The sequence below is a fragment of the Centropristis striata genome, chromosome 20 (genome assembly GCF_030273125.1).
Source record: "Centropristis striata isolate RG_2023a ecotype Rhode Island chromosome 20, C.striata_1.0, whole genome shotgun sequence".
NCBI lineage: Eukaryota > Metazoa > Chordata > Actinopteri > Perciformes > Serranidae > Centropristis > Centropristis striata.
Genome location: NC_081536.1, coordinates 26,964,120 through 26,980,074, shown reverse-complemented (window position 1 = coordinate 26,980,074; position 15,955 = coordinate 26,964,120). Strand labels below are relative to the sequence as shown.

At 40.3% G+C, this 15,955-nt stretch overlaps 1 protein-coding gene across 2 annotated transcripts in view; it reads right to left on the bottom strand.

Annotated features, from left to right (window-relative positions):
* Positions 1 to 7,689: 7,689 nt before the first annotated feature.
* The window catches only part of hspa12a (heat shock protein 12A), a 79,016-nt gene continuing 70,750 nt past the window's right edge, over positions 7,690 to 15,955 (bottom strand). For both annotated transcript variants that reach the window (XM_059323905.1, XM_059323906.1), the window contains 2 exons: positions 14,818 to 14,921; positions 7,690 to 13,530 (listed from right to left, as the gene is read on the bottom strand). In XM_059323905.1, coding sequence (XP_059179888.1) covers positions 12,899 to 13,530; positions 14,818 to 14,921 — 736 coding nt within the window. In that variant the 3' untranslated portion in view covers positions 7,690 to 12,898. The remainder of the gene's footprint in view (positions 13,531 to 14,817; positions 14,922 to 15,955) is intronic.

Here is a 15,955-nt window from a genome sequence, read left to right as displayed (position 1 = left end):
CACACACACACACACACACACACACACACATGTGCGCGCTTAAGCTTGCACACTCCTCCAGATACACGTTTCACACGCACACACATTTTGAGGTTAAAGGGCATAGGTTGCTGTATAAAGAAATACTTGAGAAGGAATGCTTGTTGTAGGTGTGCTCCTTGTATATTATATAGTATCATAACATTACTAGTATTAATTGTTTGAAATCTCTGAAGAATCTCATCATAGTGTACACACACCGGCAGTAGCCCCCGTGGCCCTTTCAGAATTTCCCCAGAGGAAATTTTCTAGTTTCTTTCTACAATATCCTTGTTTGTAAACTACAGCATAGTTATGGTTTGGGAAACTAAAGAACTAAATATCTTGGTTTTAAAAAGGATGAAAGGAGAACCTTAACTATGAATCTGGAGTCAGACTGCAGTCTCCTGCATTAACGTTAGATATGTTACAGTCCCATCCACCAACTCACTTCTACATCCTTGCTCTCTTTTTAGTTTACAGGACATGCTATTAAAGGACATGCTATTTCCAGCTTTTGCACTAGATGTTAGCAATGGGTGAAACTGTGAGCTGCAGAATCATCCAATATGAACAGCATTTCTAGGGATACCCAATTCAGGATGGGGTGTTTTGTTGCATACACTATACACTACCTACTATTAAGACAATGATTCCTTGTGTGCCATATCCCTTCCAAAAATAATGATTTATACTGTGTGACTCAAGGTCAATGCTTTAAATTGTATTGATGTTCATGATTTGAGTCAACAAACTCATATTTGCATTACCAAACAACTAAAGTGTACATTATGTTTGCAGAAAGGAAAAAGAGTGCTGGCGTTTTCCAAAAGTGGTGTGGAATCAAAACTCTTTTTGATTTAATGGTTGTTCAGGGGCTGAGACAAAACATAATTAGACTAGAGAGTTGAGAGTTGGTTGTGGCAGTTTGTGTTTGTGTCACAAGTAGCCACGTCAAGTCATTTTGTCAAACACTACAGGTAGGGGTTTTAATGCTGCTGTATAAGAAATTCTTCTTTTTCAAATAACCAATCCAAAATAGATTATTGTTTTTTATTTTTTACAGACATGTTTGTCGCTTCTATTTACATCCATCAATTTGAGTTGTTTTGTTTTTTTGGCTCACTTATTGTTTTGAGGAACCTGGAAGTTTCTTCTGTGACATTTAAACGTATCTGACAATCATGAACACCATTAATTAGATGTGGAGTTGTGGGGAGTTTACCAGTCTGAGGACACCACAGCTTGTTTAGAGTATACTGCTCCCCTCAGTCTGCCTCATTCAGTCAACATCAGCCTGACTGTGTGTGTGTATGTGTGTGCGTGGGTGGTTGAGGGTGTGAGTGTGTGTACATGTTAAGTGTTCAGGCGTACCTTTACACCTGAACACTTAAGAAGGTTACACAAATATTCAATTCAAACAAACAAATTCTAATGAACTTACATTCCGTCTGTTTTCAACCAAGTGAAGCTTTAACCAGCACAAAGTGTGTCAAGCCCCCTGTTATCGTCCCATGATTTCATTGGTTAGTCATGTAACTCTGAACCCTGCCATTAACTGGAAGAGAGCGCGCATGTGGGAGGGCAGCCGAGCTGGCAAGTAAAGGGCCACTTGGAGAGTTTGGGTCCCTCCAGATTGCCGTAGCAACTATTCTACTTCATAGCTATTTGAGGGAAATCGGCCACACCTATTCAACCCCTTCACCCTGTCTCCACAGTACCCTTCCCCTAACCCCTCCACACACACACACACACACACATGCACACACACACACACACACACACACACACACACAGACACACACACACACACACACACACCACATCCAAGCTAAAAACAACCTTGCCCTGTAAAGGGTTGAGTGGCTCTCTACCGCCACTTCTGTAAGAATAATACACTTACTGCGTAAATGTATTCTGGTTACTGAATAAGTGCCTGTGTTTAGTTTCATATTCCACTGGGTGAATCACTGGTGGGGGTGTTTGAGGGGAACTAAAAGAAAAAAAACCTGTGTTTAATGGAAAAGTGTTGTATGGGAGTTTTTGTGACCTACAAGCACAGAAGAAACAACAACAACTTAAGAGTTAGCTTTTATTTAGAGGCTTTGTAGTGTAGCTTGTTCGCTAATTCAAACATACAGCAGGTTTTTAGTTATTTTACCTTGTAAAATATTGTCAAGAGCTTGTGGTCAGCCAAGGTTAACATACTGCTAGCCACTGCTAATGTTACATATTGCGTGGCACTCAAAATTGTTAACAATGCTACACTTTGTTTAGACATTATTCTTTACTAACTAACAGGTAAAATCATTTAAATTCTGTATTTAGTTCTATTCATAGGTTGTAGGCCTACAGATTATTTTTTTAAGTATTGCAGTAACTTGTTTTGTACTCTTGTACAAAAGAGGAAGGTTTCCAATGTGGAATAAAATAAAAGAAATTAAAAATGACTTAAAAGACATAGGCATTGTCTGCTATGTGAACCATTTTATGTCAAAAATTGCAATATTTAAAAACTGAAAATTTCTTGCAATCTACCACATCAAGCTCTTAGTCTCTAGGAGCAATAGCATGACTTCTGAGAAATACATAATGGATCAATTATTACAATGGTAGATGCTGGCATTGCTAATTTCTCTCAAATATAATAATAGATAGGGTAAACTATCGCTTTGTCCACTCTAGGATTCTGAGCCCTAGGCTATAAGGCCCGACATCTTGCTTTCATAAATTACAAATAACTATTAGACTGTTTTGTGTGCTATATGTGGATTCTATTCCTTATTGAGTCCACTTGGTGGCAGTATTGCTTCACAAAGACTTCTGTCTATGATGCACTTAACAGTGCTTCTCTCAGTGGCCTGTTAAATGATCGCGTTATCCAGGATTAGAGGACATCATGATGTCAACGGGGAGACTGATTGGCTTGATAGAGTATTGTGGCCTGATAGCTTAAATTGATTTTAAACTCTTTTTTTTTTTCATTTCAATTGACCACCATCCTTTCTAGATTCATATAAGCAGAACTGTAACTTTCACTGAGGACACTAACGTCTTGGCCTCTGTATTGTTTCTGAGCCTTTTTTGGGTTTCGGCATGGATGTATAAACAGAACTGGATAAATCGTTGAAGGTAGAGCTCTGCAAATTCCTTTGAAAGTTGTTCATAGAGTGGTGCGTGAAACCAAAACAGTTCAATATTAAAAATACTGTGAACTTCTATTCTTCTATATATCATTCTATTCTTCCACATTAATGGGCCTGGAGCAAGCACGCTAATGTCTGCACCAGCCAAGCTGGCTACATCCCAATGGTATCATGTGACAGACCAGGATATTGTCATGCCATGATTTATTCCCCATAGACTTTCCTTTTTTTGCGAAAAACGTACTTTACTATTGGAATTTAATCAATTCGGTCTGATATTTCCAACGACATTACTCATAAAAGAGTATGTAAAAGAATATAATCCTCCTGTGGGTGGGACAACAGGGTCAATTAAAATGATTATTATGAATCATAGTTATGATTTTGTGAGGGCATAGGTCTTTTCAAGTTATGTGACTGAGGCGCGAGCACAAAAAATCCACGTCAAGTTCACTTTTATTACATACAAATTTATTACAATTAATTAACTAAAGACTTCAGCAACAACACTTAACACAATAGACACAACAGTGAAAGGGAAACTGGTACACAAGGCTACGGCTAGTGGAGTAGAGGGATCTTTTGTGTAGTTGGTATAAGCCTAATAAACAGATTAATTGACTGTTACCCAAGAAGCAGGTACGATTCATAAAGGCACCAGAGTTAAAGCTAGTTGATAAAGGCAAAAATCTGAAGTTAATGACTCAAATATCAAGAGGCCCAAAAGCCAGCAGCCAGCAGCCTCGTTTTTTGGATAATAAATGATTTAGAGGCTGTGGTCCTTTAATGCATCCTGGCCAATTAAAGGGATTGCAAAGTTCAGAATGTTGTTACTCTAACATTAACAACTTAACAATTGCATAGTTTTTATTTCTCAAATTTTGATAGCAGCTTTATAGTCGTAGCTCCCTATCTTGGTCGTTGCTGTTTGCAGGAAGTTATAAATCGTCCTGATATGTCATTGACCAGTAGAGGTTTGAATCAGCCCCACGATATGATTTTATCCCGATACTTGAGTCACAATAAGATATTATTGCGATTTAAAGCATTTTGTGATATGGTGAGTATTGAGATACAATATATTGCAATTTAACTTTGCTAGCCTCGCCAACAACTCTGTATCCAGTTCTCTTTATACATCCACGGTTTGTGTTTCTGTGTCTGACTGGATTTAAAGACACTTCCTGTGGGCTTGGGTGTAAGGTTTTACCTACCTGGAGGCAGTTTACATCCTGAATGTTGTGTATTTTATCAAGCTTACAAAGAGCAAAACTCTTCAGTGCTGTTCTCTGCTCTTCTTTTAATGCAGAAACACTCTCTAGACTCAAGATTGAACAATGTGTACATCCTTAAGCTGAATCAGGTTGATGACAAACATCAAGACTGAGTAGAACTTGCCCAGCAGGTGAACCAGGGCCCCCACCTGGACCCAGGATGGGGACATGCTGGTAGCGTCTGGTGGCTGGTCCTGTGTCCATTGGGTTCGGTCTTGCTTAGCCTGAAAATAAATGTTGATCTGCCGTTCTGTGGGCTCACAACCTGCAAAGTTAGGCATAGCTACCAGGTGCAATGTGAGGCAAAGGCATCAACGCTGGAACAAAACTCCTGGGGAGGGGCTGGACTCCTGTCTTTTAGGGAGAAGGACAGGGTAAGAGTTGCTGGGCAGGTATGGGGATACTCACAAGCCCCTGTCTGAGCTCTGCTGTGTTAGAGTAGGTCTCAGTCTCTGTTGTTTGCCTATGCACCTAACAGCAGTTCGGAGTACCAGGCCTTCTTGGAGTCTGTGGGTGGTGTGATGGAAGGAGTACAACCTGAAGTTCTGCTGGGAGAGTTCAACCATCACGTGGGAGATAATGGAGAAATTCTGGTAGGATTAGGGAGGAACGGCCTGCCTGATCTGAACCTGAATGGTGTTTTGCTATTGGACTTCTGTGCTTGTCATGGATTGGCCATAATAAACACCATGTTTGAGCATAGAGTAGCTCACAAGTTTACTTGGTACCAAAGCACTCTAGGCCAAAGATCGATGATCCATTTTGTGATTGTTTTATCACATCTGCTGCTGTATGTCTTGGACACTGAGGTGAAGAGAGGAACACAGAGTTGGATCAGATGACGGGGAAGTCTGCCTGACAGACCTGGCAAACACGTACATGTATTGGGGGTAAACTGGGAACATCTGCAAGGTCTTTAACTTTGAACGGTAAGTGGCGCCTGACTTGCCAGGAATCTCCCGAAGCATGTTTATTGTTTATTATGTCATGATGGTTTAGTGTAGGGTGACCAAGCATCCTCTTTTGCCCGGACATGTCCACTTTTTACGTCCTGTCCGGGGCGTCCGGCCGGGTTTTATAAATTCACGAAAATGTCCAGTGTTCACTGTTTTTCATAGGACCAGTAGACGTGCACGGAAATTGGCTGGCGCTTTGCGCACAACTTTGCGAGACGTAATTACCAAGAGGCTGCCTAGTGGGCGGGTCAGCGCCGCGCACACACAGAGAGAGAGACAGAGAGCAGAGCAGACAGAGGGCAGATCGAACAGCGGAGCAACATTGCACGGGAAATGCCGAAGCGTAAGTGCAGCTTCACAGATGAACTGCAAAAAAAATTTCCGACGTACCGTCCCGGTCGGGACAGGTGGGAGGCGGAGTGCACCGTGTGCAATGCTGGCACATAATGTCTCAGTGTCTAATAAAGGTGCTGGAGATCTCAAAGCTCAAAGCTCAAAGACAACTAAAGATGAAAAGTATAGATCCTTTTTGTTTGTTAAGTTAGTATCTTTGTGAGACTCTTCCATTATTTATCTTATTGCAGTTATTAAGAGATATATTGTTGAAGCTAGATTTTCTAACATAAAAGAGTTCATATTTAGAACATTATTTCATATTATTTATTCATTTATTTGAAAAGAGTCTACGAGAGCTATTATTTTGTTACAAGTTTTTACAGATTTCATTTTATTTGATTACAGAAGTTAATTTTGCACCATTGAAGCATAATAAAGCATGTTCATCAACCTCCGAGAAGCCTGTCTGAATTTGTGTCTCGAGGCCGTGCCGATTGTCCTCTTTTTTGGAAATCAAAATATGGTCACCCTAGTTTAGTGACTGCAGAAATCCATCTCTGTTCTTTGAAAGTGATGTGGTTCTTTTGGCTTCATCAGGCTGGGACCTTCAGCATGCACTGGGGCGGTTTGCAGCCAACTGTGAAGTAGTTGGGAAGAGAGTCAGCATTCAAGTATGTCAGGGTCTCGTTCACGAGTGAGGGTAGAACGGAGCGTCATATGAAAAGGTCAGACGGTTTGGTGAAGTGATTGCAGGCATTGTACCTCGATTGTTGTAAAGAAGGAGCTCTCAATTTACCGGTCCATCTAGGTTTCATCCTTCACCTATGGTCATGACGCAGATACAAGCGTCAGAAATGAGGTTTCTCCATAGGACGGCAGGGCTAACCTCTTCAGGAGCCGCTATTGTTGTTTTGAATGATCAGTCCCCTGTGTCTTCACACACATAGCTGCCAGTAGCTCCTCTCAGGATGCTAATTGTTCAGATGAAGTTTGACTGGTGAAGTTCCAGCCTCAAGCAATGCCAAAGATGTGTATGTTTACCCCACTTGGCTTTGAAATGGACTACAAACCAGCACACTGATATCCATGTGTGGCACATCCTGCACTGTCCACATTTCACCTTGGTCGATGGTCACTCACTCACTGCAAATGTGTGACTGCCGAGTCCCTTGTAGCCTGGCAAGATGGATTTGTGATTTCATGATTCTCGCATTCTACAATTCTACAATGTCAGTTAGCAGACGCTTTTATCCAAAGCGACCTACAAATGAGAGTAATACAACACAAGCAAGGATGAAGTCAAGAAACATAGCAGAGGAAGTGCCGTGGGTTAAGTTCGAGTCCATTAGGACACAAGTGCTTTATAGGTCGCAAGAGCGGGAAGTGAGATACTTGTCGTAGTCGTCAGTGTAGATCAAGAGTGAAGGTGTTCGGTAAAGAGTTGGTCTTCAGTCTCTTCTTAAAGATTGATCAAATGAAATGCTAAAACTCAGCTGCCTTGCATAGGGAAGTGAAGATTTGCTGTCAATGAAAACAATGGATCCCAAAAATTGGGTTACTTTTGAGGTTTCTTTATGAGTCCAGAAAATGCTCCTATTTCTTAAGCCAGTCAACCATTTACAAACCCAATGGATGAACTATAAGTTATATTGTCACAAAGCTGAAAGCAGGACTATATTTGACTGTTCGGAGATTCAAAAATGTCATGAACAGTTTACTGAATAGAAAAAAAACTGTTCAAATTTAAAGTAATTAAAACATTATCATTTCCAGTTAAATTTGTCTGGGGAGGAGCGATATGGAGTCAGGGTCGCAGTCTTTGTAAACTTTGGCTACGGTTCATGAAAGCATCACTATGTGTTCTTCCTTGCCAAGCTTTGTGAATATTTTGGTTTGTCTTGGCATTGAAATCAAAGTAAAAACCCAGATTAGAAGAAAAAGCACACAGACAATAGCATGTTCCTTGAAATACACATACATTTTATTGGTGACAGTCTGACAGTGAATACCTGGCATTGATCAAAATACACCCATTACTGTGTGAAAATTGCGAGAAAAAGAGAGAACAATACATTTAAGTAACTCAAGATAAAAAAAAATCTCCTTTGCATCATCAATAAAGAACTAAAAGTATACATTGTGTTGCATTTCAGAGTGGCTGACATGATCCTAACTATAAGCTCAATCATTCTAGCAGTATAATTTTTCTGAATTATTGTATATTTTAGATAGTGTTAAGCAGATACTTGTACATGATGCAAGCTGGCTAGACCTCTACCTCAAATCACATCCATTGAACCACTTGACTTTAGCATGATTGACTGAAAATTTGACACTTCAGCCGAAATGTCAAATGCTGCCTGATGGCTGAAAATAGAAGCCGCTATCAGCTTCAAAAGACTTTTATCATAGCTTTAAGTATAAAGCTGCTACATATCAGCATCCTGTGCACCACATAATACTCAAGGTTGCACACAATACATTATAATTATCTAACCAAAGAAACAATAGAAAGGTGGTGTTATTGAATCCTACCACTTAATATCCATCCTTTGTGAGTACAGATATGTGTAGAAGAAATAAAATGTTATTAGGTTAGTCATTAGTAAAGAGTGAAGAGCTGCCATCAGTTATGAGCATTAACATCTACTACATCAGCTCAGGAAGCAGTAGGGTATTATACACAGCCCAGCCAGTCTCCAATACTGTGATAAGGCTGAGGAGTACACAGGTTATTCCAGAAAACACCACCACCATCATCATCAGTGGTAAATCTTGATTTTGTGTATTAGTAATAGCCATCAACGTATTGTTTGTTGCTTGTTGTTTAGTCATTCCTATGTGACACATGCAAAACATGCATTGCAGAAAGAGTGCCTAAGACAGCATCATGTGCGACTTTGTACAATGACACTGAAAAGCGGAACAAGCCTTGAGTCACAGTTCAAATAATGTATCGAAGAAAATAGCTTTAAAAACTGGCTACTAGCTGGTATCCTTAAGATGTCAAGATTCTGGAAACACCAGGGAACAATAGTACTGATGTACCTGTAGGGGACTTATGGTCAATACTAATGACTCAAAGATTAATTGGTCTTTCTTGAACCAACCAGGCAAAACAGGAGTTTTATTGTTCTTTCAGTATCTATCATGGTGATATGTTACCTCTTCATAGTATGCTCAATGTCTAGCTCCAAGCTAATCATCTCGCTTAGAGACTAGCGCAAATCCTGTGAACAACATCTGCCTCCTCGAATTGTGGTGACACTCATGGTCAGGTATATGCTTTACACTGGAAGTCTCCAAGTGTACCTGCCACAGCAGGATGGACGTGCAGCATTCTTTACGAAATAAACGAGCGTTGCAAGCTAACGTGCTGTCGCAGCTGTAAGGGCCTTGTCACACCAGCTTTTATAATTAAATTTCAGACAATTTTCTTTTCATTTCCATGAAATCAGTGCAACCTGTGGACATTTGCACCATGCTTGGACTCGGATGGCGTCAGTACGCTTCAAACCAAGTGCTTTTCATTGATAAGCAATTTTTGTAACTTGGCTCAACAGACACCGGGCCCATTTTTACGCAGCAGTTATCGTCCCAACTACTGATCACACCATTCAGAGAGAGACTGTCAGCCAAGGCTGTCCCCGAAAAGTACAAATGATTGCACTGCGCTGAGACTACATAAGCCAACAAAAGAGTTCCTGGACAGAGTTCGGGCTGTCGCAGCTTCCACTTTTATATAACCTCGCAGACGGATGAGAAGTAACACCATTTAGCAATGGATGAAACTAGCCACAGCCAAATGTAGCCACTGTATCATGGGGCCACTACATCAGCTTGATTTGTTTCAGCCAATTCTCCCTGCTGAGGTCAATCATGATAGCAGTTAACACACAGCATTGCCCCTTCAATTTGACCTCTTTCATAATCAGTGTGATGGTTAGCAATTACGTTGGAAGTCAAAAATGCATAAAGCTATAGGAGAGCAAAGGGATGCAGCATATGCTCTGGTAGGGTGAATATTGACATCACAGTTTATTCAAGCGTGGATTTGTTGAGACTGAAACTTGGTATTTCATAATTATCTGGAAATGTGTTTTTTTCTTTTGATTATTGCTGACTATGCCTCAGTCTTTCACAAAGAAACAACAAATTCTACATTAAATGGTTCAAGTTCTTTATATTAGAGACGTATTGGAGGAATCATATTCTCTAAATATTTCTTTACTGAATATTATTAGATATATATATCTAATAATAGTTATTATTAGAGTTATTGGATTAAAATATTGAATCACGATGAATCTGATGATTGTCCATAGCTAACCGCAAATTAATCACACATTTTTCTTCTGTTCAAAATGTACTTTAAATTGAGTTTTTAGCACAGTAGTTATAGGGCGACTCATGTATTTATCCAACTAGAGTTGTGTCCAGTAACTACTATTTCCTATGGCTGGTCTAAATAATGCGTTTTCACCCTGAGGTAACTGTGATTGCTGAGGGAAGTCCAATAGCCTCCAGTGAGTGCAACAATCGTATTCTGTCCCAGCTTCTCTGCTACCTGTGTGGTCTTTATGCAAGTTTATAGCTTTGATACAGTGGTGGCTCTCAAGGCAAGTCATAAGTGTAGCAGTCTCACATAGCTAATCCTATCTCATACTGTTGAGATAGGGTTGGCTTATACCAACAGTCTACACCCAGTGAGTCAGACTATAGGCTTATTAGTAGGATGCAATCCAAGTTATTCCACACAGACCCATGTCCTCCACAGTGCTCATTGGTCTGCAGCAAGCTAGATGATTTGGGGCAAACAGGATTGTCTGCAATAGCCATGTGGTGGGCTCGCAAATGGAATTTAGATATACTCCAGTGGTAGCAGTAAATGCAAATAACTTCTGGAACATCTGGAAGGGCTCGGCAGCTGCTGAATTTCAAATGAATTTGCATCATGGCATTGTTGTCATGTTAACTTGGGGCAGATGAGATGGAAAAGGGGAATGGACACATTTATATACTGCTACCATTTCAAGACTGAAATGCTATTTTTAAGGACAGAGGTATTCAAGTTTCTTTTGTGATTGCAAACAAAAGAAGTGACACATCCAATCTCTCACTTTTGAATGAAGGGAGCAATCAAACCTGCTTCGACCTCTCATGCTATGGCTGGTGAGAGAAGAATGCTGAGAGATGTCCATGTGAAAGCACACACACACACACACACACACACGCACGCACGCACGCACGCACACACACAAACACGCATGCACGCGCACGCACGCACACACACACACACACACACACACACACACATGCACGCGCACGCACACACACACACACACACACACACACACACACACTGGTACTCTAACCCTAACCTAAACCTAATTGTAACCTAAAACTTAAAACCATGTTTTTATCACCCAAAATGCCCTCACTCTGAATGTAGGAAGTACAATAACACAGACTCTCTCTCTCTCTCTCTCTCTCTCTCTCTCTCTCGGTTCTAAAGCTGCAGAAACATAGCTAAAAATCTGTACAATATTTAAATACTGTATTTACAGAAATAAACATACTTCATTGTTTGTGTTAACTGGCCTGCACATTTGTGCAGAATCACACCTGGATTCAAAATATTCAAGTGGCAAGTGGCATTATGTCCACATCTAATAGTCAAAAGCATTAACAAATAAAGGCAACAATTAAGCACAATTGATGGCTGTACTGGCATTTCAGATTGAGCTTGCAGCATGTTTCACATTCATGGATTCAGATTTAACTGTGGACAATGTTAAAGGAACATACTGGTGGTTTTGCTTGATTTGGCCCATTGATTAAATTAAAAACCTGACATTATGGTCAAAGTATGCCATCAGTTTTCAGACTCGTTCTTACCTTACCTTTACAATGTAAATACCTATGGTTCTGTTCTCCAGGGTACTGTGAAATGACTGTCATTTGGTAACAAGCATTGATACTTCAGTAGGTGAAGTTAAAATGTTCAACAAAGTTAAAATGTTCAACAAAGCCTGGCTGTCAATGGGGATAGTCTCTAAATTAGTAAGAAAGACATCATTTCTACATGCAACAGAACAAGAGAGGCTGTGAAAGCTGTTTATCTGGTTCCATCATCATCCATAACTAATATGTTTTACATAATCATACAGAGCTTGTTAGGCTTATGGTTTATTATTATGACTGTATGTTGTTTGCCCTCACATAATGCACTGGTCTTACATCGACATCACAAGAATTTTAGCTTACTACGTGTTCTCTGCAGCAGATAACTCTTGCTTTCTGAAATAATGTAAATTTGAAATAAAATGGTATGTTCTGGAAAATGGCTGGCATTTGGCTCTGTTTAAAGGGTCGAATCATACAAAACCACTGGTATGGCCTTCAGAACTGTAGTGAAGTGGAGCTGATGTAATATTTGGAGCACAGAGTATCTAGACCTTCCGTCCAAGCTTGATGACATGTTATTATGTACCTTTTTACACACAAACTGTTAAGTGATGCACATATATATACAACGATCTGCTGTAATCTGACAAACTGAAGCATGTATAGATGTATTTTGAGTGTGTATCCACCATGTTTGCATTAGAATATTATACTGTACGTCTTGTTTTTCTTGGCTTTGAGTGCCTTTTCTCTGGAATGCACCGAGACAATATTTGATAAGCTGTCCTGTAATACATTATGGCTGAAAGGGTGAATAAGAAGCGAATAAGCCTTTATGTTCAATGTCAGGAGCTCTTCAACGTAACTGAACAAAGCTGTAGCCTCAGCAGGGGATATATGGGTTTGTAATGAGTGTGTTGACATCATGGAGCTCCTCAGCAAATGGACTACAGTGCTGGAGTGAGATGATAGACCTTAAACACACTGAACTCATCCAGATTGTCTTTTTCTTTTCCTTGTTGTAGCAGATTCTACAGTTAAATGTCAGCCTGAGTTTAAGTGAAGTTTAACACTTAAAACCATCTACCACCCCATCTAAACCCCTACCACTTAAACTGAGTCACTTAGCCTTAAGATTCATTACCAGTAAACACTTTCCAGTAAATACCCCCAGCTTGTTGTGTCTGTGTGTGTGTATGTATGGAAGGTGTATGTTTCCATTTCTCAACAATTTTGGAACATTGGCTCCCTTGTTTCCTTCTTAATGGCTTAGGAAGTCAATGCTAGCTTTAACGGTGCGCCCGGTGGACACATCCACCGCCATGGCCCGGATCTCTGTGTCACCAAACTGCATGAGCGTCTGGATCTCACGGCGTGGAGCTGTGCTTTCCGTTCCGCTCACATCCAAACGAAGTGTCCCACACTTCCGGACGCTGGACTCGCTAATGAAGCCCACTTTCTCCTTCTCTGAGCAGTAGACGTGGATGACGATAACCTGCTGAGAGGGCTTGGCCGGCGTGTAGCTCCGCTTCACCATCTCACCCAGTGCCACAGACTGGTCAGCAGCAATAAAGGTGTCAAAAACATCAGTGCACCAGCGCGTGCCATCCTTCACCAGAAGCTTCTCTGGCGGGTGCTTGCCCTCCACAAAGCGATTGAGGACGCCCACCCCGTATGTGAGGGGCGAGCGGCGGACTTTAATGATACTAGGGTCCAGGCCAAACAGCACAGCACCTTTCAGAATGGTCAGGCCAACGTCATGGGGTATGATGATGCGGCTGCGGCCCTGGAGCATGTCCTGGACAGCATGCTGCAGCAAGGGGGACTCAGCAAAACCTCCCACTAAGAACAGGAACTTGATGTCGCTCACCTCTGGCTTCTCAAAGAGCTCAGCTGGAGGAGGAAAACACAATGTCAATGAGGAGGACAAGTGAATGTTACAGGAAGCAGGACTTACACTATGAGTGAGTCTGATTGATGTAATAAAGTTCTTGTTGTGCCCTGATGTATGTATGTGTAACAGCTACTATAGGATGTTTAGAGTGGGGAAAAACCATGAGGTCACCACCAGCTGGCAGAAGAAGAAGGCAGGAGGGTGAAGCTACACTGCAAAAAAGGTGTGTCTAAAAACAATAAAACAGTAAATCTGAGGGAAATGATCTTGCTGCATGGACAGATAATTTCACTTGACAAGATTTCTTAAATATTAAATCTAATAATAAGCATGTTGAACGCTTAAAATAAGAAATTAACTCTTAAAACAGATAGATTAAAGCTGCAAGCAGCGATGAACTGGCCCGAGCAGAGTGCACTGACAATTATTTGTTTCTTACCAAGATAAAAAAACTTTAGATTTAGAAGTGTTAGATAATTTATCTTGTTTTAAGAGTTAATTTCTTATTTTAAGTGTTCAACATGCTTATTTCTAGATTTAATAATCTTAATTTAAGAAATCTTGTCAAGTGAAATTATCTGTCCATGCAGCAAGATCATTTCCCTCAGATTTAGTGTTTTTATCTTTTTTTACGCACCCCTTTTTTGCAGTGTACTCGTTATAATTTCCACTTTATTTTCATGCAGTAAAATCATTCGACAATTTGTAAACAATCTACCAATTTAGCCCGATTATTAAAATGAATTGTTTAACTGAAATATCACTAATTGCCAAAGAAAACTAAGGCGTAAGATGTAGCTTCATCTGCCATTCTGCTCCTTATACTTAATAAGTTAAAACCAATCATTATGTCAAACATATCGAACATGTTAACACTGTTACATGTCTGTTACACTTATATTCTGAACAGGTGGAGACATTCAGTATTTAGCATAGCATAGGGTTTGCTCAGAATTGCTGATGAATTAGTGATGAAGCAGGTATGTTCTGCTTTACAAAGTTACCTTTGCAGATAAACTTGAACTTGGCTAAACATGAATCACTCATTAACTATTACTATCAGCTATTTACAATGACGTGCAACAGTCATGAAGTTGAATCCATTTTCCATCAGTTATTCGCACAACTTAAGAGTGAAGACACAATGAGTATGAGCTATATCTTAAAATAATATTAATGTCAGTATGATAAACACCATTTCACTTGCAGCCACTGGGCTTGTTTGACCACGGAGGTGAGAGAAATGTCTGTGTGTGTGTGTGTTGAAGTGTTGAAATGTAGCTTACTGAGATGTTGGATGATATGGTCTATGGTGGGCTTGAAGAGGGAATTCATAGCATCTGGACTCATCCTTAGCATTCCCTGAGACGACCATTTAACAAAATCCACACTAGGAGAGGATGGAAGAGAAGATAAATATATGAATGACATTATGGGTAATACAGTATGAATGAGAACTAAATTCAAATACCAATATATGACGTGATCAAAACCAAGACCTGCTTCAATCAACTGAATCTCGCTAATTGAATACCCAAAAGCCTTCAAAGCCTTCTCTGCTGGCCTAAAAAGATCTGAATCACAGACTGATGTTAATTATATTTTGTCCATGAATACTTATTAAATAATTCCAAATATTCTGTCCGCTTCCTTTCATAGCTTTTCCCTTGGTTGAGCTCTTTCCAGACGTGTATTTTCATATTAAAGCATTTATCCTATCACATTTCAGCCATCATTGGTTGCCAGGGTCAAAGAAATCTTCTTCTTCAGTTCTGCTGGCCCTGTAGCATAAAATAAGTGTTGATCAAACTGTTGCTTCAACCAATCAGATTTTGAGTTGGCGACACCAAGGACCTCTAGCAGGTGAACGGTTACATCAGCATATTCATACCCTCTGATTGGATAGTCAGAGAGTTTACTAGCCAGAGCTAGCAAACTGTGTATGTAGCGAGCTGCACAAGCAAAAACATATTTGTGTTGATTTTATAGCTGTTTTGTCAACCCACAATGGCTGAAGGAGGAGAAGAAATGGATTTGGTTGCAGATTTATTGTCAAAGCCATTTTCAAGACGGATTTTTCAAGAAAAGCTGGACATCGTTAAGAAAGGTCGAGCAACTCTGAAGCTAGCAAGCCTGTTACAACCGGGAAAAGGATTTGTCCGCCACTTTCAGTCCACTAATTACGAGCAGTACCACTGGCTCACAGGCTCTGAGGAACACTGCAAATTGTATTGGTGTGAGTGCTTATTGTTTGCCACTGATGGACATGGTGTTTGGAGCCACACTGGGTTTGTAAATTTGACTAACCGAGGCAGCAACGAGACACCAAAGCACTGCCGGACACTTACAAGCAACGGTGATTTCCAAAACTTTTGGTATTTCCGTATTTCCAATAAGTCCAGCTTAGTGATACATCTTCCTTTT